This window comes from Myodes glareolus, chromosome 26 (assembly GCF_982192425.1).
Source record: "Myodes glareolus chromosome 26, mMyoGla1.1, whole genome shotgun sequence".
NCBI lineage: Eukaryota > Metazoa > Chordata > Mammalia > Rodentia > Cricetidae > Myodes > Myodes glareolus.
This window is the reverse complement of record NC_142051.1, coordinates 24,676,135-24,698,690: the sequence shown is the minus strand read 5'-3', so window position 1 is coordinate 24,698,690 and position 22,556 is coordinate 24,676,135. Positions and strand designations below refer to the sequence as shown.

The window sequence follows — 22,556 nt, the reverse complement described above, 5'->3', positions numbered from 1 at the left end:
CTCAGTCCATGAGATGATACCATCCATGTTCACGGGGGACTTTCCCAACCGAATTAACTCAATTAATAGAATCTCCTGTGATATGCACATAGTCTAAGCCAATCAAGACAACTTCTCATTGAGATTCTCTTTATACTTGATTCAACATTGTGTCAAATTGATAATTATAAGTAGTCATCACACCCCTCAATTTGTGGTAGAAGTATGTCCCAATGAACTCATAACAAATTAATAATATTAAAATCCAAAAGTGTTTATCTATTATATAGAGAATATTATGAGAGAATATTACAAAGTTTCCATTCTCAAAAGATTTTCAATATGTCATTTATATTAAACATATAATCATTACCATCAAAATGCCAAGTATGCTGTTAAGTTCTAGTAAATCAGAAACCATATGAATTCTTGTTTGTTTGTTTTATTTTTTAAGGTTTGTTTTGTAAGGTTTTATTATTTTGTTTTGATAGGAAATAGACACGAGTCACTAGATCAAGCAACCATAAACATTTTCTGGTACTAACCAATGTTTTAGATAGCATGTTCTAGCACAGTCTAGCACAATTATTCCACCTGGGTAATGAAAGAGACTGGGAACATATAAAGAGTTGTAGTCATTTTCCAAAAGAAAGTCATTTGAAACAATTGCTTACCATTTTTATGTCACAAAATATAATCATCATTTTATTTTTTAACTAGTCAAAAATAAAAGATCAGAATTAACTTGTTCACCATGTCAAAATAGAAATTCAATGTAGAAATACACAAAATGTGAAAAAAAGATGAATAATAGTTAGGGCTAGTCAAAAAACTTCATATGAGCATATTAGAAGAAAGTGATAAATATAACCGGACATCATGTGCAATATGTCTGACTTGATGTTTTGTGAGTATATGCTACCTTGAAAAAGAAGGCTATACAGAGAGAAAGTCACAAGCCAAAGAAGAGGGTGGTCCCTACTCCTCGCTTCCCTCCCTCAGTGATTCTCTCATTGGAGAACTCTAGCAAGAACACCTTCTTTACTTCCCTTGCTTTAGTTACCTGAGACATAATAATAGAAATCACCATATAAGGCTGTAATGTTTAAGTGATTTGATGCATGCCTTAAAATTGAAATGATTCTCTGAAAAAAAAAGAACCTTTCAATAAATATCACTCTTGATAATGATATTGCTAATGTCACCATTGTCCCGGACGATACTTTTAAATATTGTTTAGGCTGTTTCCAAAAATAAAGAACGAAAAAATCTCTGCCAAAATGGGATTGTCTAACTGGCAATTTCTTGGGAACAGGAAAGGGGTTTATTGCTCATTGTCTCTGCATTTTATTTTATTTTTTTGCCCATGAAATAAGGTCATTAAAACCACTCTCTGCTTTCTTCCCCTAGTGACATTTTGTCACATAAATACATTTTAAAAATGACATAAAGGTAAAATTAAAATGCATTCAAATGAACGTAGCACATAATAATTATCACTGGAACCAAAGCAAATGAATTACTTTTAAAAGAAATTGTTCAGAATAATGGTCCTAGCGTGCTTTTGTTATTTCTAAGGAAGGGACTAAAAGAATAAATCCTTTTCATTTCCCTGAGTGGCTTCTTACACGCAGCAAAGACTAATGATGTTGTTTCTGCTCCCTATGTTTTTCTCAAGCAGTTTTCAAACCCACAGAAATGATTTTTTTTTTCCTTAAGATACTTATGTTCACTGAATAGGATTGGAAAGAATAGTGCTAAAACATTGTTATTCTGTCACTTCTGCCTTGATTGGGAAACAAAACCAGAGAATAACCCAAATGCCTTTTTACAGCAATTACCATGTCTGGCTGAGGAGGTCATTCTGTATGATGCTGAAAGGGAAAAAAGACCGTGATCAGCAAACCCTTCCTTGCAGAGGTTGTCATGAACATGACATTTTATACGGTGCCACTATTTGTTCATGGGACCATAGTGCATTCGGTTATAAAACAGAAGGTCCATTCAAAACCGTCGAAGTTCCTTACAGTAAACCAGTCATAGTTGAATAAAGAGAAGACAGGATTAGGCTATTGTAGACTTAGTTCTTTTAAATTTAATAATCAATATTTGCTCCAAGTATTTTATGGTTCATAGCATACGAAAAGCAAACTATGAAAGAACTCTTGCTCATGTCATTTAAAAATAAATATTTTCGGAGACTCTTAAAGCCGGGAATCTTATTCAAAGAATATGCCTCATGCTTGCACAGTGGTTACCCTTGAACTCTTTAGACTTTTTCATGTCTCTAAGCACAACCTGCTCTCCACATTTTTTTTTGCTTTGTTTTTTATCTTGCAGGAGAAAGTTTCATGTATAATCAGTAGTCTTCTTGCCCTTGGCTAAAGGCAAAACCACTTCAACAAAGTTTATTCTCTGTTGATTCAGGATATAAAAAAATCCGTAGGTGTTCTCAAAGAGCGTAGCTGAGTAAAGATGCCATTCCTTTCTATTATACTTTCTAAGAAGTACTTTATAATAATAAAGATATCTAATACGTTCTATTTTTCAGTTTCACTGGAAAACAACAAGTTCACTTCTTTAAAGTAGGAATCTCTTGCATTCTCCGTGAAGGTGACGAATTACTAGCCAGGGTGCCGTCTTTGTGAATGAAGAACAAAGCCCTGTGTAATTAAACACCTTTAGCTATATAGCTGCTCGCCTTCTAGGTACTCAGCACTGAAGTCTCTACACTGTTTATCCATTCACTTAACATTTGGTGTAGAACTTCCCTGCCACTTAGTGCCTCAATGAATCGTCTACCCCTCCTCATTTTTTACTTGCTTTTTTAGATTTTAAAGGGGGCCTTCTCTTGATAGAGTGCAACATTGATACGGTTAAAAGGTTTCTCCAGCTGTATGTGACAGCATTTTCCTGCAACACCAGCATGGGCAGACAGGGGCAGGAAGAGTATGACAAATTTGAGCCTAGCCTGGTCTACATAGTGAGACCTTGTCACAAAAGATCGAAAAGTGAAATAAAAACCTGTGTTTTCATACCTCTGCTGATTTGCAAAAATACTTAGCGCTTTGTCTTCTCTTCCACTCTCCAAATTAATCCTGGTACTTAAATCCATTACCAATTTATTCAGTTTTTACTACTAATCTCCCATTTTAAGCCACTTTCAGTTCAGAGCTCACTATAAATTCATTTTTGTGCCTTAAAAATTCCTATTAATTATTCCATCCATTTTTAATTTTTTTTGTTTTTCCTTCTTTATATTTATTTACTTTTATTTTATGTATATGATGTATGTGTGTTTTGCCTGCCTGTGTGTCTGGTATCCACAAATGTCAGAAGAGGGTGTCAAATCCCGCAACAGAGTTACCTGAAATTGTGAACCACCGTGACGTTGCCAGGAACTGACTCTAGGTCCTCTATAAGAGCAGTATGTGCTTTTGTTCTCTCCAACTTCAGTTACTTATGTTTAATATAGCCCTTTACAAACCACTGGCAAAATTGCCAGTATTTAATTTTATTCATACTATAAATAAAAGGTAATTATTTCAATAGCAGAAGAAATGGTAACTGGGTGTGAGAAAATATAATAAAAGTAGTGATTGGGTGAATAAAATAGCATACCAGAAAATTTCAATTTAATGTGAAATTCTATCCTTGCATGTTAGAAGCCCAGTTGTTTTTAAAATGACTGTTATTGAAAGTGGTTCTCATATGTGTCCACTGTAAAATAAGTGCGTAATTAATATTTTATTGATCCTGAAATAATTCCACCTAAATATTAAAAAGGAACAAATTTAGAATTTCATAGCTCAGTGCTTGAACAATATTATTTGAAATGGCTATTTAAGCCTGGCAAGTTAGTATAGTAAGTAAACATACTTCCTACCAGACCAATGGCCTAAGATCCACATGGTAGAAGGTGATAACAGAGTCCCACAAGCTGACCTCTGACCTCCACACTGGTAGGGTACCAAGTATATGTACCCACAAATATAAACAAACATGATAAATAGATACATGTATTTTTTAACTGTTAAAGGAAATTTATTTGTTGTTAGTTAGCTAGTTAGTTTATTATGACTATTACATACTGGTGTTAGGAAAAGCAATTTCCTCTAAATGAAAGCTGTTCAGTTGTAAATGTGGCAATAGGTAATCTCACATTCTTTGTAGGCAAATATTTCCCATTCGAGGATTCCCCAGAAACTATCAGATAATGTACTTCTGAAGGTTAGCACTAGACTTTATCTGTGTAGAAAGTATAGGGCCTGGTCCGCCAAAGCCAAATGTGAAAGAAATTTTAAATAAATATTTTAAAGAGAGGGGTAAAACATAAAGACAACCAAAAATGAACCTGTTCTTCCCAAATATAAATTGTCTGATCTCTCATTAAGATATATGGATAGTTTAAGTAAGTATATGATTTATACATAACCTTTTTTGGCTTGATAGGAAACACATTCTCACAGTTAAACTTGATATTCTTATCTCAAGTTACTCACTGGAACAGTTAACTTTTACAATCTACCCACAATTCCTGAAATACAGGTGAAACTGATTAATTTACATAGACTGCACAAAAGTGTTTACACAATCTTAATATGCCTCTGTGGTTTCTTACATCTCTTCTTCCCTCAAAACCAAAGATTTAAAGTGAAATAGAAAGGACTCTAAATTCTGTTTGAATACATCTCAATATTTAGGATTTTCCAAGAGTATATAACAACCCAGACCTAAACACTAATTGCTTCATTAAAACTCTCCTGCTAACTAGTTTCTATCCCATTTTGTTTTTGTTTATTGTGATCACAGTGTTATATAAACGTGGATTTCAGCTAGAATTAGAATATATATCTATGTAGAAGCTAATTATGTGTTGGTACGGTGATACATCTTATGTCTCACTCCTGGAATTTGAAATAAAAATAGATGAAATGAATCACTGTTAATCACATGGGTATAAAGCCTGAAAATTGCTGTGAAATCAGTAAAGGAAAATATGAATTTAAACTCTGAACATGAAGGTCCCTGTAGATTCATGTGGATGGAGTTTAATTAAAAAAAAAGCAGTTTGGAATTTTTCAAGATTATTCTAAGTGCTTAGAGGCAACATAAAATTTATAAATTAAAATGTTGAATACTGTAAATAACATGTTCTTTTAACTTTGAGAACTTCAGACATCATCAAACTAGGTTTTAAAGATATATTTCAAATTGTGAGTCAAGAGTAAAAAAGTACTGCAATCAGAGCCTAGAACTGTTGTCCTAACCTAGGTAAGCATTTAGATTTTATCGGGGACCTTGAGTGCAGCCTCTCATGACTCAGAATTGAATGTCTATGACAGGTGAGGATCTGAAGGTAAAAAAAAAAATAATAACTCAAATACGTTTGCATGTTCTTTAATTTTTGTGTGAAGTCAGAAAGTGAGGTGAAAGGGCACAGATTAAAAGAAGAAAGGAAAGAATAAGGAGAAGAAAGAAGGAAAGTAAGGGGAAGAAGTAGAAGAAGAAGTAGCTAGAAGATGAAGAGGAGGAGGGGGAAGGAAGAAGAAGAGGAGGAGGAGGAGGAAGAAGAAGAAGAAGAAGAAGAAGAAGAAGAAGAAGAAGAAGAAGAAGAAGAAGAAGAAGAAGAAGAAGAAGAAGAAGAAGAAGAAGAAGAAGAAGAAGAAGAAAAGGAGGAGGAGAGGGAGGGAAGGAAGGAAGGAAGAAGAGAAGAAAACAGGCTGATCTCCAAGAGGTTTCTAGTTTTTACAGACACAGGTGGAAAAGTCTATAGGCAAGGACAATGATAATATGCATGTCACAGTCATAAAAAGGACAGGTAGAATCTGACAAAGTTGTACTCCAGAACAAGTGGACTGACCCAGGAAAGAGCCAGCATTCAAAAAGAAATACCTGACAATCCAGACCATTACATAAAGTTACTAAAGGTCCCTGAATCCTGGATTCACCAATTCTCCTCATCCAATCTCTGTTGTGATAACCAGCTTTGGGGACAGCCAGATTTATTTGTTAGTAAAGATGGGGCATGGAACTGTCCTACTCTGGGCCTGTTTTCTATAGAAATTTCTATGTGATCTATTAGCAGGTAATTTTGTGGGATGACTCTATCTGTAACAAAATATGTAAACCTGAGTAGTTAATGAACAACAAAGATTGATTTCTCATGATTCTAGAAGCTGAGAAGTCGAAGTGAAAGATGTTAAAGATGAATATTAAGAGACACCCCAGTCTATTTCCAAAATGACGCTGGGAGCAATTTTTCCTCACATGGTACAAAGACCTAGAAAGATAAGGTGGCCTCTCTAGTTCTTTTGAACCATTTTAATAAGAATTTTAATCCTGTTTGTGATAGCAGAGCTTTCATTATTTAATCACTTCCTAAAGGCTCATAAATTAATACTATCTCTGTTCATCTTCAACCTAAGTGACTGAGGTTGACACAGGTTAACATCATACCATTGTCCAAGGTGACCGAAAATTCATGCAATTCTAAGTAATCTTTATTATGCCCAGTTTTCTGGGTCATTTCAACATTTACTTTAAGGTCTACATCCCAAAACTCCAGGATTTCACGTAAATTGTAAATGGGTGAGGGGCTCAAATTGAGGTTTAATTGTTAGAGTATTTACCTCGCAAATGCAGTGTCCAGGGTTAGAATTCCACTGCCACATAAAAGTGACCATGGTGGTGCATAGCTCTAATCTCCATTCTAGGTACATGTAAGGAGGGTTAGGAGTTCAATATCATTCTCAGCTACCTAGTGACCTAGAGACCACATTTAGTTATGTGAGACCCCTGTCTTGGTTTGAGGTACCATCGCTAGGATGAAACCCTGCATTCTCCCAAATGCAAGTTAGGGAGAAAGGGGTTTGTTTGACTTACACTACAGCATTGCTGTTCATCATCAAAGGAAGTTGGTACAGGAATTCAAACAGGACAGGAACCTGGAGGCAGGAGCTGATGCAGAGTCCATGAAGGTGCTGTTTACTGGCTTTTTCCTCATGGATCGTTCAACTTGCTTTCTTATAGAACCCAGGATGACCAGTCCAAGGGTGGTACCACCCACAGTGAGATGGGCTCTCACTGTCAATTAAGAAATCACTAATTAAGAAAATGCCTTGCAGGTTGATGGAGGCATTTCCTTTATTGAGGTTCTCTCCTCTCAACTGACTCTAGTCTATGTCAATTTGACCTAAAACTATACAGCACAACCCTGCATTAAAATAAATAAATAGATAATGGGAAATGTGAGACATGAATGTGTGTTTTATACTAAGGCTAATTTTTCCTCTACCAGTGAGGCTATGAAATTAAATATATTATGTTGTACCCACCATTCCATGGTGATCAGAAAATTTGCTACCCCAAACTAATAGAGTAACAGACTCTGTGTAAATCTAAACCCAAAATGGAAAACATTAAATCCTAATGTGGGGATACCTGTCCTACCACCATGCTCTAGAGAATATATTATCAGCGCATAGGATAGCCCATATCTACCTTTACCAGGTATAGCCTATAGTGCAAACTGGATTTGTCCACAAATGACTGTATGGAGTGGGAAATCCAGGATTTTCATGTTACCTTGGCTATTATAAGCTCTTTTGTTTTCTTTTTTAAATTATCTACCTTCTCGCATTTTACATACCAATCCCAGTTCCCACTTCCTCCCCTCCTCCCATTTCCTCCAGCTTCCTCCCCACTCAACCCCCCATCCACTCCTCAGAGAGGACAAGGCTTTCTATGGAAAGCCAACAAAGTCTAGCACATTGCCATGAGGCAGGAACAAGGCCCTCAACACTATATGTAGTCTGTGCAAGGTATCCCTCCAAAGAGAATGGTTTCTAAAAGCCAGTGCAAGCAGTAGGGATAAATCGTGGTCTCACTGCCAGTGTCCCTAGACTCTGCCCCAGCCATACAACTGTTACCCATATTCAGAGGGTCTAGTTTGGTCCTATGCTGATTTCTTCCTTGTCAGGCTGGAATTGGTAAGCTCCCATTAGCTCAAGTAAGCTGTTTCGGTGGGTATCCCCATCATGGTCTTGATCCGCTGGCTCATAATTTCCCTCTTCCCTCTCTTCTACTGGACTTTGAAAGCTCAGCAAATGCTCCTCTGTAGATTTCTGCATCTGCTTCCATCAGTTGTTGCATGAAAGTTCTATGGTGACATTTAAGATAGTCATCAATCTCACTATAGGTCAAGGCCAGGTCAGACACCCTGTGCACAATTGCTTAGGGTCTTAGCTGGGATCATCTTTGTGGGTTCCTGGGAATTTCTCTAGTGTCAGGATTCTTGCTAACCCCATAATGACTCCCTCAATAAAGGGATCTCTTTCCTTGCTATCCTTCTCTGTCTTACCCCATCTCAACCATCTTTTCCCATTTCGTAGGCCGTGCTTTTGTCTTACTGACTGTATTCTTTCCTGTACAGAAGCTTCTCAGTCTCAGAAGCTCCGATTTATTTACTGTTGCACAGTGTTTGTGCTACTGGTGCAATATTTAGGAAGTGGTCTCCTCTGCACATGTGTTTAAGATTATATCCCATTTTCCATCTATGAGCTTCTGTGTGACTAGATTTTTATGAAGTATTTGATCCACTTGGACTTGAGTTTCATACAAGGGGATCGATATGGATCTAATTGCATTCTTCTACATGCTAATATCCAGTTATAAAAGCACCATTTTTTAAGATGCTTTTTATAATTGTATAATTTTTAATCTTTTATCCAAAATCAGGTGTTCATAGGTGTGTGGATTAATATCTTGGTCTTTGATTTGATTCCATTGTTCAGCCTGTCTGTTCTTATGCCAATACCAAGCTGTTTTCATTACTGTAGCTCTATAATAGAGCATGGTGTCAGGGATGGTGATGACTTTGGAAGTTCCTTTATTGTACAGGATTGTTTTGGCTATTCTGGGCTTTTTGTTTTTCCATGTGAAGTTGAGTATTGTTCTTTTAAGGTTTGTGAAAAATTGTGTTGGGATTTTGATAGGGATTGCTTTGAATCTGTAGATTGCTTTTGCAGGACTGTCCTGAGACAGGGTTTCTTTTGTAGCTTTGGAGGCTGCCCTGGAGCTGGCACTTATATACTAGGTTGTCCTTGAACTCACAGAAATATGCCTGCTTCTGCCTCCCCAGTGCTGGGATCCCTATGTGTCACCACTGCCTGGCAGGATTTCTGTTTTAATTATGTTGATCCTACCTACCCAAGAGCATGGGAACTCTTCACTATTAAGATCTCTCTGTGGTATCTTTACCCAAGCAGGTTCTTTGCCTGGGAATTTGAGGTTTTGGGAGACCTTCTTTTGATGTTTAGGTAGAAGTAGCTTTCTCTAAGGTTTTGCATTCTGTTCACATATAAGGTTAGTAATACATGGATGCTGTAGTAATAACAGGTGGGAGAGTGTGCTTTTAAAACCCTCACAATGCCATCAGGATCATTTCTCTATGTTGTTATGAGTGAGTAGTTTCTTAGTCGCACTATTTTCAATATAATATTTACAAACAGTTTTTGCTACACACTTGGAATTTTCCCTCTAAAATGGTTGTCACACATGTCACATGCCCATATTAAGGATTTTCCAAGTCTAATTCTCACAGTTTGGTTATGAGTTTTTCTGAAATTCATCTCCATATTCTGCCTTTTTTTTTACTTTAGTCAGTCAAAAAGAACCATACCATACACCAAATGCTTTGTATGATATCCATACAAAGCTCTTAACTTCTGCTTTACACAAAATATTAGATTAAGGATTAATTCCAATCAGGGTCTTATCTATTTCATAACAAGCATAGTCTTTCCTCCACTTCCAAAATCTTGTTCCGCATTTTCACATAGTTTATCATCAAAACTGCCTTACCATAGATATTGCCACCATTATCTTGATATAGATGACTCAAGTGATCGCTGAGATTGAAATTCTTTATAGCACTCTTCTTTGGGTACCCCCGGAATTTCCCATTATGTTTTACTTGTAACAATTACAAGATTTTCCTAAACTTCACTAAAGCTTTGCTCCTATATCCATCTCCTACCAGGACACAGAGTACTCCCACTTCTTTAGGTGGGCGTATATCACATCTATATCACACTATAATCACATCCTATTCCTGTAACCACTGTTTATTCTATTTTCTTTGTCCTGCTCTACTGTAAGATCGGACATTTTCTAAATAGTAGAATGTATTTCTTAAAACTAGGAGGTCCAGGATCAAGCATCCCCAGATGGTATCTCTCGCGGTTCTCTCCTCCTCCAAGATGGTGTGGTAAGCATTGCACTCTTGCAAGGAAGAACGGAAAGGTTAAAGATGAGCTTGGCCTACTTTCCCCAAAGAGTCCTCTTAAGAAGGATCGAAAAAATGACATCTTCAATTTTGCAGGAAAATGGATGGAGCTAGAAAATTTCATTTTGAGTGAGGTAACCCAGACACAGAAAGACAATTGTCATTTGTATTCACTCATAAGTAGTTTTTAAACATAAAGCAAAGAAAACCAGCCTACAAATCACAATCCCAGAGAACTTTGACAACAATGAGAACACTAAGAGAGACTTACATAGACCTAATCTACATGGGAAGTAGAAAAAGATAAGATCTCATGAATAAATTGGGAGCATGGGGACCTTGGGGCGAGGGTTAAAGAGGAAGGGCAAGGCTTGAAGCAGAGAAAAATGTAGAACTCAATAAAAATCAATGAAAAAAGAAGGATCAATCTCATTCAGAAGGACAGAATTTTCATCACCTAATCATTTCAACTACTTATCACATTGGCCATTAGGTTCTAACATATGAATCTGTGGATGATTTATATTCCATGTAGATTTATCCAACTGTATCAGTTCTCATTAATTAAACTGTTAGTCATTTACTGAAAATTTTAATACCATTTTCCCTATAAAAAAATTCAAGGTATTGTTTGCACCCAGTATATTTTCAGCATGTTCTCAAGTTGTTAAGAACTGCGTAGGGAGTGAGGTTTCAATAAAAACGCTTCTTCTCATTGAATTCATTCTGTTTGGAAGGGGTGATGCTATTCAGTAGTGAGTAGCATATACATTCTTTAGTGTTTTTCTAAAGTTGTACCTTCCACCTTCCGTCCTTCTAGCCATCTCTCGGTGAGTAAGAGGACTCAGATAAGCGTTTTGAAAGCATTAACTGACATTCCTTCTCCCTTTAATTCTGTAGTCATTCTTTCAGTCCAATTCTCAGGTAGTGGGGGAAATTTTCTCAGAAGGTTAGAATACTCAATCAGCAAACATATATAATCCTTATATAATCTTACCTCTCACTGGTACACATTGGAGAGAGTATAACCTGCAAAATTGCAATGCTGGGAGAGAATGTCTTCCTTTCTCTAATACAAAAGAAGAGTCATCTTATTAACACTAATAATAAAATCAGAAGATGCAAGCTCACTCCTTTAGCCACCTATCGTAATTTGTTATTTTTAGTAACAGAAAACAATAAAATTATATAACACTGATTGAGGATATCATATCTTTGTGTGGTCATAAAGGCCTAGATTCAATTTATTTAAAATTGGGGGTTTTCATGTTAGTAACTGACATAATGTCTTACTTGGAGCAAAGTCACATACATCCTTGAGTAAGACTTGAGATATATAAGATATGAAAGTAGAGTGACATTCACTTGCATGGCAATTTTCAAATAAAAAAACTAATTTACCTTTCCGAGAAAATTAATTTACCTATCCAGTGACTCGGTCATTAACCTGTTCAAATGATCTTCTTTTTAAGTAATATGATAAATAAATTAATATGACTTACTAAATAAATGGAAATTAGCCTAAATACTGGGAATTAATAGTGAAATTTGAGTTTTGAGAGTCTTCATTCATGTATGTGCAACACTGATTATCTACAAGGGCCAGAAAGTGGTTCAAATATCCTGGAACTAAGAACGTGATAAAGCACTTCCACAAACTGTTTCATTCTTGTCTTTCATGTGGTGTCATCCAATCCATTGCTAATAGGATAAAGCTGATTCCAAATCTTCCAAAGCTGCCTGTGAGCACCAATTGTTTTGTGCCTGATTTAACTGGGTTTACGCCTTTCAAAATTCCTTACCCATTCCTTTTTAATTAAATAATAATCATTTTATTCAATATTCTGCATGTAACAATTTGTTGAGCTATTTCATATGAAACTGCTATTTTCAAGGAAACACTTTTCTAAAATTATTTTTCTCTGAGTTATTAAAATTTCAGTCAGACAAATAAGTAAACAAATAAAGAAAGTAAACAGAGTTTATATGAGTCTTATACAATCAAAACTGAACAGAAATATGGAAAGTTTTGAAGGTGAGGTTCCATCTCTCTGAGGAGAGTTATTTCTGCTGGGTTTTGAAAACTGGGTATTGTCAGTTGATGGAATTAGAAGAAATGTCTTCATTAGAAAGACAATGAAATCCATCAGTTCTGGGGGAACAAAATCCAAGAATGTCTGAGCAACAGAAAGGAGGTCAATGCAGCTTAATCTAAAAGATTAAGTAGGAGACAAGGAACTGTTGGCAGTAAAGTTGCTGAGAGAATTATTCCTTTAAATTTGTGGCCTATGGTGCATTGTCTATAACTCTAGTGGATTGCTATATACCCATAAACTTATGGGAGTAACACAAATTGATGGAGAGTGCTATCAAGCAATAAGATAAAATGTGACAAGAAGAGAAGAGAAGAGTGGGGAAAGGAGGGGAGGAGAGGGATTGAGAGGAGAGAAGGAGAGAGGATAGGAGAGAAGAAGAGAAGAAGAGAAGAGGAGAGGAGGAGAGGAGAGGAGGGGAGGGGAGGGGAGGGGACAGGGAGAGGGGAGGGGATGGGAGGGGAGGAGAGAGGGGAGGGGAGGGGTGCGGGGAGAGGAGGGGAGGGGTGAGCGGAGGGGAGGGGAGGGGTGGGGGAGGGGAGGGGAGGAGAGGAGAGGAGAGAAGAGAAGAGAAGAGAAGAGAAAAGACAGAGAAGAGAGGATAGGTAGGGGATGGAAGGAGAGGAGAAGAGAAGAGGGGAGGGCAGGGGAAAGAAGAGAAAAGAGGAGAAAAGAAATAGAAGCCAGGAATGGACCATTTGGGTAAAAACTTGGGGAGTGTTAGGGAGTGTATAGGATCACTTTTAGTTACATAGTTAATGAAAACAGAAATAATATTCACAATATCTTGCAAAAAGGCTAAATGAATAAAATACAAGTTGGAAACAGAAAGTAATATTTATCTTGAAAAAAATGAGTAACACAATAAAATAACATATTCGATACTTTAATCTAGAGCTGAGGAAATGGCTCAGTGGGTGAACTCCCTGCTTTACTTGCACGAGGACTTGCATTTTGGTTCCCAGCATCCATGCAAATGTCCCAAGTGTTATACCCTGCACCTGTAACTACAACGCTGAGCAGTACTTGTAGTTTGGATAGACAGAGACAAATGGTCCCTGGAGCATATGAGCCAACCTACTGAGGCAAGCGTTTGGGTTGTATGTTCAATGAGAGACTCTATTTCAATGAAAAATGTAGGAAAATCAAGTAAGATACCCAGTATCAACATCTGGCCTCCACATTCTCAAACTCAGACATGGATGCACATGTACCCATATGCACCCACTCAGATGAACATGTACATATATAACAATAACACAGATATTTACATGTGCACACATTCATGCCAAGATTATTCCAGCCTATAAATGGAGGTGGAGTTTTCCTGTACCAACTGCCTAGTCCGAAATAAGCAAACCAAAGTTTACATTAATTAATTTAAAATGCTTGACCCATAACTCAGGCTTATTACTAACTAGCTATTACATTTACATTAACCTACTTTCATTAATCTATATATTGCCACATGATTCATGTCTTTATCTGTCATCTAGCTTCTTGTTACCTTGCTCTGCCCTTCTTCATCTCAGTTTTTAGCTTGATTATCCATTTAACTTTAATCTGCCTTGCTTTATGTCAATTAGCTCAATTATTAACTAATAAGAGTATACGTATTCATAGTATAGAGAAGGATTATACCATAGATTTCCTCTTTTCTGTCTAATCAAAAAGGAAAATTACAGCTTAACATAGTAAAATTACATACAACAAAGTAGTTATCAAGCAAGAATTATAGTTGCAATATCCAATCTATTTGTATTTAACAAAATCAGAGAAAACATTCAATTATTCATTCTATCTTTGTGAGTTCTAAGTTTTATATGTAATTTACCCTTTTATCATAATGAAGAAAAATCATAACTGTGAGTACCTTGTCTTCATCTCCATCAAAGACTCCAGAATAATACAATATTATTTAATGACAGGGACATCAGGCTACCTGCAGAGTCACCAAAAGTTTCTCTGTCATGTTGGTGCATCCATTTTTAGGAATTTTGAAGTATTGTTCTTGACTTTAAAAAGTTTGTCAGTTGCCTTTTTGTGTCATTCTGATCTGCAATTGAGGCAAGAACAGTTTCTTTGCCCATATGGCTAGTTTTTGCCATAAAGAAAACAAACTCCATTTGGAATTTCTTCAATGTCCATCATCTCTTCTGTAGTACATTGGTGTTGCCTGGGGCAGATGTGTCTCACTATCATGAAAAGTCTAAGTTATTAAAACATTTTTAATGCTGTATTTTGTAGGTCTTCAAAGTGTTTTAAGATTACCTATTTATCAAAAATATACCTTTGTATACCTAGAAAACCTAACTAACATGACTATAAATTTAACTATTATAGATTATTATTAATCTATATTTCTTAGTTATATATTGCAGTTTAAATGGCTTGCATAAATATAATATCTTAAATAAGAGTAGAAATATACATAAAGCAAAATTAACCCTAAATGTGTATCAATAAACCAAAATAAAATATTTTGAGATTAGCAGTTGTTTCTGGGATTAAAGTAGATTCAATAATCTACCCTTTTCCCATCATAATAATTTACCTTCATATTTCTACGTCATATCTCCGTTTTACTCTTTTAGAAAGAGATTGACTATGATTAATAACAATTTATAAAAAACCTCCCTTAAATGAAATCAAACATTTATAACTAAAATTTTGGGAAAGTAGACATAGTTTTCTAGACTACTTTCTGCTGATTGGGGACACTGACAATCTTTGAGGGACCCTGAGAAAGTCAGGATAATTGTTACATCTTGATTGGAGTTTTCTGTGATGCTGGAAATTCTCAGTCAGCATACTTAAAGTTGTTTAGAATGTTGGATCACCTGAGCTGTTTCTGTTGGTGTCTGGTCCCCTTGTTCTGAAAATATGTAAACTTTTCAAGGTAACATACATATCTGTATTAATATAAACATAAACTGTGCATCATACTCAAGCCAGTCAAAGGTTTTTTTTTTTTGTTTTGTATTTGAACAGGCAAAATTAATGCCATGTGTCTTGCAATTACTTTAGGCTTATTTTTCCTTGTCGGTAGTGAAAATTTCAGGGGGTCTTCCTTGATCTGACCTGATTTTCCTTAACCTGAAATGAGTCCATAACCTCTCATTTACTGTAGAAAATAAAAATACAACCCCTAGCTTAAAGTGACATATCTTTTGACTTAAATTTTGAAGTCAGAATATTGTTAAAATATAGGTTGATTTAATTTAGTAGTTTTCATGAACAAATATCTCTTAGCAGTTAGTTCATTGATAGTCAAAAAAATCTAAAGACAGCACAATAAAATGTGGAACTCAGATTTTCTATGTATTTCCCAATTTTATGTGCCATAGTTTTTATTGTTCTATTTCATTTTCTAAGGACTTTATTATTTTAAAATATTTTTTAAATCTATGTCTGTCTCTACCCCTTTTCTTCTTTCTTCCAAGACAATGAATATTCTCAAACACTTTTTAATCCCATTTAGAGCTTTCTTTCTCATCTGCATCTGGCCTTACTGTACATCTGTAACCTTTTTTCTATGCACGAGAAAACCCCTTAAACTCTCAATGCAGTGCACAGCTGAGAGACAGCTCTCTGTACCATGGTCCTTGGCATACTTTGGGAATCTACTAAGCTGTAGCTCAAGTTCACATGATATGGCCAGGAGACATGGTTCTGTACTTAGCCTATATGAGAGACAAACTATGAAGTTGTTCTTGACTCTGTTTTTGAGTTTTAGAATTGTTTTTTAAGGTTTGTCAGGTCTTATGTGAAAATTCCAGATTCATGTTGGGTGCCATATATAAATAGAGGTAGGGTTCTTTGTTTAGACCACCTTGTCATAAACACACAAAAACTTATGTTAGTTACTGATTGCTTGGTCCATAGCTCAGGCTTATTACCAACTAACTCTTACATTTAAGTCAATTTTTATTTTCTGTGTATTGCCACATGTCTCATGGCTTTATCTGTCCTCTAGCATCTTGATTCTTGAACTGAATGTTTGTATCTCCACTGACCATGCCCTTCTTCATCCCATACCTCTGTTAGTCATGCCTAACTTTATTTGGCATTTCCACAGCCATTCAGATTTACTATGAATCAATGAAAGTAATATGCATTTACAGCACACAGAAGGATTATCCATAACACTGGTCAGTTTATAGATAGTATATTGGGGAAAGGATAGATTAAAAAAATTAATCATTTGATGATTGTTTTACTATAATATTTAAATAATTGTTCTTTATTATATAGTGATGTGTCTCTATAAAACAATACGACAGACATTTATATGTCAGAGGTCATATGTGAAATCATGTGATCTCATAGACACATATGGAAAATCCCAGCACTGAAGCACTGACAAGCAACATAAGCAATATTCAGATCCTTTTTGTCTTGGCCTTTATGATTATGAGTCTGTGTGAGCCATTGGTCTCACCATGTCAAATGTTTCATAGTTTTGTTTGATTCAGTATTTACCATATACAAAATAATCATAGAAATAGATCCATAACATATAAATTGAAAATATAAAAAATCCCACTGAAGTATGTTATGATATTTCTATCCTATAAATTGTTTTTAATTTGATATAGCAATTATATTCTAAACACCATTTTCAAAGTTTAGAAATCTTTTTTATATTCAATCTGTTATTATTGAATCACATTTTGAACTGTTTGAGAACCTGGTTTTTTTTGTTTTAATATGTCCATAAAACTGAACTGAATGAGAACAAGAATTTACTGCTGATTTCTTTCTCAATTAAATAAATTTGGATAAAAAATCCTGTTAATGGCCTTTGAAATAATGACTGTGAGTCCTACTTAAATGTAGTAATTTGGATCATGTATAAATTTTTGTAAGCCCAACTCAGTAAGATTCTATGGGCTATCTCTGTAGGTTAAGCTATTGGAACTATAAATTATTTTTCCACCTGTATGCTTTTTATACATATATCTTGAACATTTTGAAAATACACACAACATGAGTTATATGACAACAACTTAAAAGCTTATTTTGCAATTAGCCATTGAATGTCCAAATGGAAAGTACATTCTTAGGTAAATTTTTGCAGTGTTTTTAGTTTTTAAAGAGAAATGTTGTCAATTTGCATAGGCATTATTCAAAATATTGTCCTAACAGACATTTTTAAAAATAAATAAGAGATAAATTTAGTCTTTATGTTTCAATCCTTTGTCCATCTTCATTAGTGATTAGCCACATTAGTGTAAATTTACCTTTTAAAGAAATTACTCTTTTATTTTTCAGATTGTTGCCTTGCGTGAGCAAAATGTTCATATTCAGAGAAAAATGGCATCAAGCGAGGGATCCACAGAGTCAGAGCATCTGGAAGGAATGGAACCTGGCCAAAAAGTTCATGAAAAGGTATGATACACATGACCTGATTTAAATGGAAATGTTTGCTGGCCATTTCCCTTGATAGGAATATAAAAAATAAAACCATATGTTGAGTTTTTTCATCATAAGTTCACACTGGTTTTTTTGCTTATTACTTTCAAGTTGTTAAGTTTAAAGATTAATATGTTTGTCTTGTATATATATATATATATATATGGTTATGCACATATATGTGACATGTTTATAAATTGCTGTCAATTCTATTATATACAATTTAATTTATATATTAAAGATAAATAAAATATACAATTTAAACTCCACATAGAGTGTGGAGACATATGGTACTGTCTTGGAAATACTATTCATGAGTTTTCAATTTACAGGTATTTTTGCATAGAGTGTATCAAAGAAAAATGTTCTTAATAATCATTATTTTTCTTTTTTCTTTAGCACTTAAATTCTTTATCTTTTTTCACAGATTCCAGTCTTACTTCTGATAATAAAACATTGTAAAAGCCAATAGATGAAGCCATTTTACTTTTACCACTTTGAATCATTCACTAGTTCATTCATTCATTCACCTTTTGAGAGAAATAATTTTTCTTTGCAATGCAATTTAGGCACAGGAAAGGGATATACGTGGTCTCTGTAGCCACTATCAGAAGATGGTTACTGTGTTTCAAATGTAAGATGAGAAGCATAAATTGTAAGTGGCTCTTAAACTAGATGAAAATTACTTAAATATTTGCATAAACTGTGCTTAAAACTCAGGAGAATCTACTTGTTTGCCTGTAACACTTTATATTTTGGGACACCAAATCTCCTTAGGTATTAAGACCACATGAGCTAAGTAGCTAAACTGTTGTAATTGGAAGTGCCAAGAGGCTCTAAAACCCAGAGATTAAGAAGTGATGGAATGACAGCAAGTTGCATTAGATTCCTGATGAAGTATAAAGCCAGTGCTTCCTGGCTGAAGCTGTTGAAACAGACAGAGGGGCATGTCAGTCTTCTTCCTTCATTGCCAAGGAAACTCAGTAGCCCAGATGAGTTTCCAGGGATAGATAACCTTCAGGCATGATGTCCAACAACTGGACATATCTTCATTTAGAACCCATTATTTTTGACTTCTCATATTTTATTGAAATATTAAGCTGAATGTTAATAATACATAAATTATGATTTTATAAGCTGTGTGTGACATTTTTCTCCCAGCTAATTCAGTCAGTGTGCCATCAACCTCTTTAGGTCAAGGTGTATGCACCAGGAAAACATTGAGGAAAGGGACATAAATTTTTGTCATTGACATCATTTAAATGATTTCATCAGTAATAGATTTTGCTCAAACTATGAAAGTACAAATTTGGTTATGAAGGTTAAATATATATTACAATTTTTTTACTCTGGCATCTAATAGCAAAAATATAAAATAACAGTTGTGTATGTGTATTACAAGATGAAAGAAATATTTGACACATGCTTTTAGGTATAAGTAACTCAAATATTTGTCTTTTTAACACACATATATGCATATGTATCTACATTCATCTACAGTTATGCATCAACAAATGATGTTTCATTTAAGGATAGGTGATATAAAGTGTGATAGATGCCAGTTATCATATGTAGTAAGCATGTCATCTAGTGTGTAACTAATCTGTGATTCCCAGGTGAAAATATTGTCTCATGATCCATTATTCATAATTCGAAAGACTTTCTCATTTTATGTAACACATGACTCCATATTTTTTTCTATTCAAAATATTGCTTCTAAAATGGACAGTTATTAGAAGATCTTAAGATGATTTCTATCAGATTAATTTACAAGTTACATCTACAGAACTAGGAGAATCGGGAATTCTGTACAGCTTATTTTGGTCTTGAACGGACTTCATAGCTGCAGGTATACATATGAAGGATTCTAAGATACTGATGACTTGAAAACGGTTGCAGTTTTGTTCATTCTTTTGACAAGAACATAAACAAAACTTTTAAACATTGTGGTCATAGATAGCGCCTTTTTTTTCCTTAAATTTCTGACAAGCTTGGGATTGACAGTATATTATTATTGCTTAAAATACCACACACACAGCTTTCAGAATGTGCTTCGTGCTGGATGGTTTTATGTCAATTTGAAACCAGCTAAAGTCATCTGAGAAAAAATAACCTCAATTTAAAAAACACCTCTGTAAGATTAGGCTATAGGCAAGCCTGCAGGGCATTTTCTTCATTAGTAATGTATGAGGGAAGGCCCAGCCCACTATTAGGGATGCTAATCCCTAGGTTAATGGTACTGAGCTCTATGAGAAGGCCATGATAAAAAAGCCAGTAGACAGCACTTCTTCCCAATGGCCTCTAAATTAGCTCCTGCCTATTGGATTCATCCCTGCTTGACTTCCCATCCTGAATTCTCCTTTGACTGACTACACTTTGGATGTGAAAGCCAAATAAATCCTCGTTCCCCCAGCTTTCCTTTGTTCATGGTGTTTCATCACAGCAATAAAACCTTAACTAAGACAGAAATCAATACCAGGATAGCGGGGTATTGCTGGGACAGACCTGACCATGTATTTTTGGACAGATTATGGAAGTACTTGGAACGTTGGGTTGGAAAAGCCATTCAAAGCTTGGCAAGCTGTTCGGTGGGAACATGGAAGATAAGAAAGTTGAGAGAAACACAGACAACAGAGCCTTGGCTGTGGAGTTTAAGAGGCAAGCAAAGACTTCACAGTGCCTTTAGTGTGAAGAATCGGTAGTGTCTGGTCAACCGGAGGAGAAAATAATCAACTGTGATTTTTAAGAGACCAGAACCACTCAAATACAACCTTTGCTTTTCTGGGACAATGAGAGCTAGTTAGCAGGAGCCAGGAAATTGGTGGTGAGTAAGTAACGACCAGCATCAGTAAGGTGAAATCTTCTTGGTAGTGTTTCCTTAGAGACAGCAGCATAGTCTCCTGGGCAGTAGTTGCTTTGAAGGCTGGAAGGGCTCAGCTGAAAGTTATCAGTGTTAGAACCCATGGGAGGCAGCAGGTGAAAAGGAAGCAGGAGTCCCAGTGGAAGCCAGGATTGAAGGGGTCGTGGAGAAGGTCGAGGCTTTGTACCTTAAAGAAGATCCAGAGGAGGCTAATGGTGAAAGAACAACACAGTTACCGCAGAGACCTCAGCAACTGGGAGATGTCAGTACCCTGAATTCATCCCCAGAACCACAATAAAAGGCCAAACCGAAGAGTTAAGCATAAATCTGTGGTCCAAATACTCTTGGGTAGAAACAAATGGATCCTGAAACTCACTGGCCACAAGACTAAACTAATTGGAGAACTCCAGATGAATGAAAGATCTCATTTAAAAAAAAAATAGGGTAGTTTGATGTTGAGGATTTACATTGTTGATGGACCTCTGCCCTTGACATACTTATGTGCACATGTGTAAATGGCCATGTATATCACACACATGCACACACGTCAGACACAGAGATGCACGTATATACACTATGAACAAATTAAGCTCCACAGGGTAAAAATATTTGCATTGTTCTTCATGGGTCTCTGGTCTTACGAATAGGCCTGATTTGCTTTTAATAAACATGTTTCAATGAAGAGACATCAAATTCTTTCAACTTTTGTTGCTTTCTATGCCTTGAATCTCATAATTTAACCACAATATTCTCTCAAATGCCTTTTAAATCCTTTGAGATTTTAATCAGATTTTCTCAAGTTATTGAAATGCTATAAGAAGCATGGTTGTCTGTCTTATCATTTGTATATGTAGCTTATATTTCTATTTGTCGGTGTATTCTTTCATATTTTTCAATAAAATTGCTTTCTCATATAATTTATAAATTTCTCATCATTTAGTTGCTGTTATTACATTCACATCATATTTGCTCCTTGGTGCGGGAGAATTGTCTGTATTCCGTCAATCATGTTTTAAATAAATGCTGATTGGCCAGGCAGGAGGTGTAGGTGGGAAAACCAGACAGGAAGTGGAAATGATGCAAGGAGAGCAGGAGAATTCTGGGGAGGAGGAAGTTGATTCCTCACACTCCTGCCCAGATCACCAAAGCAGCAGGATGTGAGCTGCCCCACTGAAAAAGGTACTGAGCCACATGGCTAACATAGATCAGAAAAATGGGTTAATCAAGATGTGAGAGTTAGCCAGTAAGAGGCTAGACATAATGGGCCAATCAACTTTATAACTTATAGAGATCTCATGTGTGATTTTTCTCTGGGACTAAACAGCTGGGGGTGAGGCAGGACAGAAATCCAAACAAGCCAGCCCCTATCATGTTACAGCTCCTTGAACTTATACTTTAGTAATTATAAAATTAAATTTTTATTTTTAATTAGCTTATATATTTACCTACAAATTGATTGATTTAAATATGCAATTTTGTACAAGTATTTAATATACTTCTATATAAATATTCATATGTTATCTTGAATACTTGGGAATCTATTATGTGTAAGATCTTATGGGCTTCAAATTTTTAAGCAAGTAAACAAACAAGAAAAATATTTTCTCTTCCTTCTGAATTTTTATTTTCTTATTTCTTATTAGTGGTGACTAGGTTAGCACAATGTTGAATCATAATAGTGTATTAATTGACTTTCATTCTGTAGCAAATTGCCTAAAATATACAATCCTAAAGAAGAAATATTTATTTGGGCCATTGTTTTCCTCCCCTGGTCACTTGTCCTTTTGTAATTAAATATGTAGCAAGGCAGCATGCCATGGTGGGAAGAACATCCTGGAGGTACTTACTCACTTTGTTACCACCTGTGAGCAAAAGAGAATGAAGAAAAGAAAAGAAGCTCTATATCTATTTCACATGCATT

The 22,556-nt window shown here is 35.5% G+C and overlaps 1 protein-coding gene across 18 annotated transcripts in view; it reads left to right on the top strand.

Moving 5' to 3' along the window:
• The window catches only part of Ppfia2 (PPFI scaffold protein A2), a 405,005-nt gene that overhangs the window by 266,820 nt on the left and 115,629 nt on the right, over positions 1-22,556 (top strand). For all 18 annotated transcript variants that reach the window (XM_085683362.2, XM_048418915.3, XM_048418908.3 and 15 more), the window contains one exon: positions 17,635-17,751. In XM_085683362.2, the coding sequence (XP_085539488.2) occupies positions 17,635-17,751 (117 nt within the window). The remainder of the gene's footprint in view (positions 1-17,634; positions 17,752-22,556) is intronic.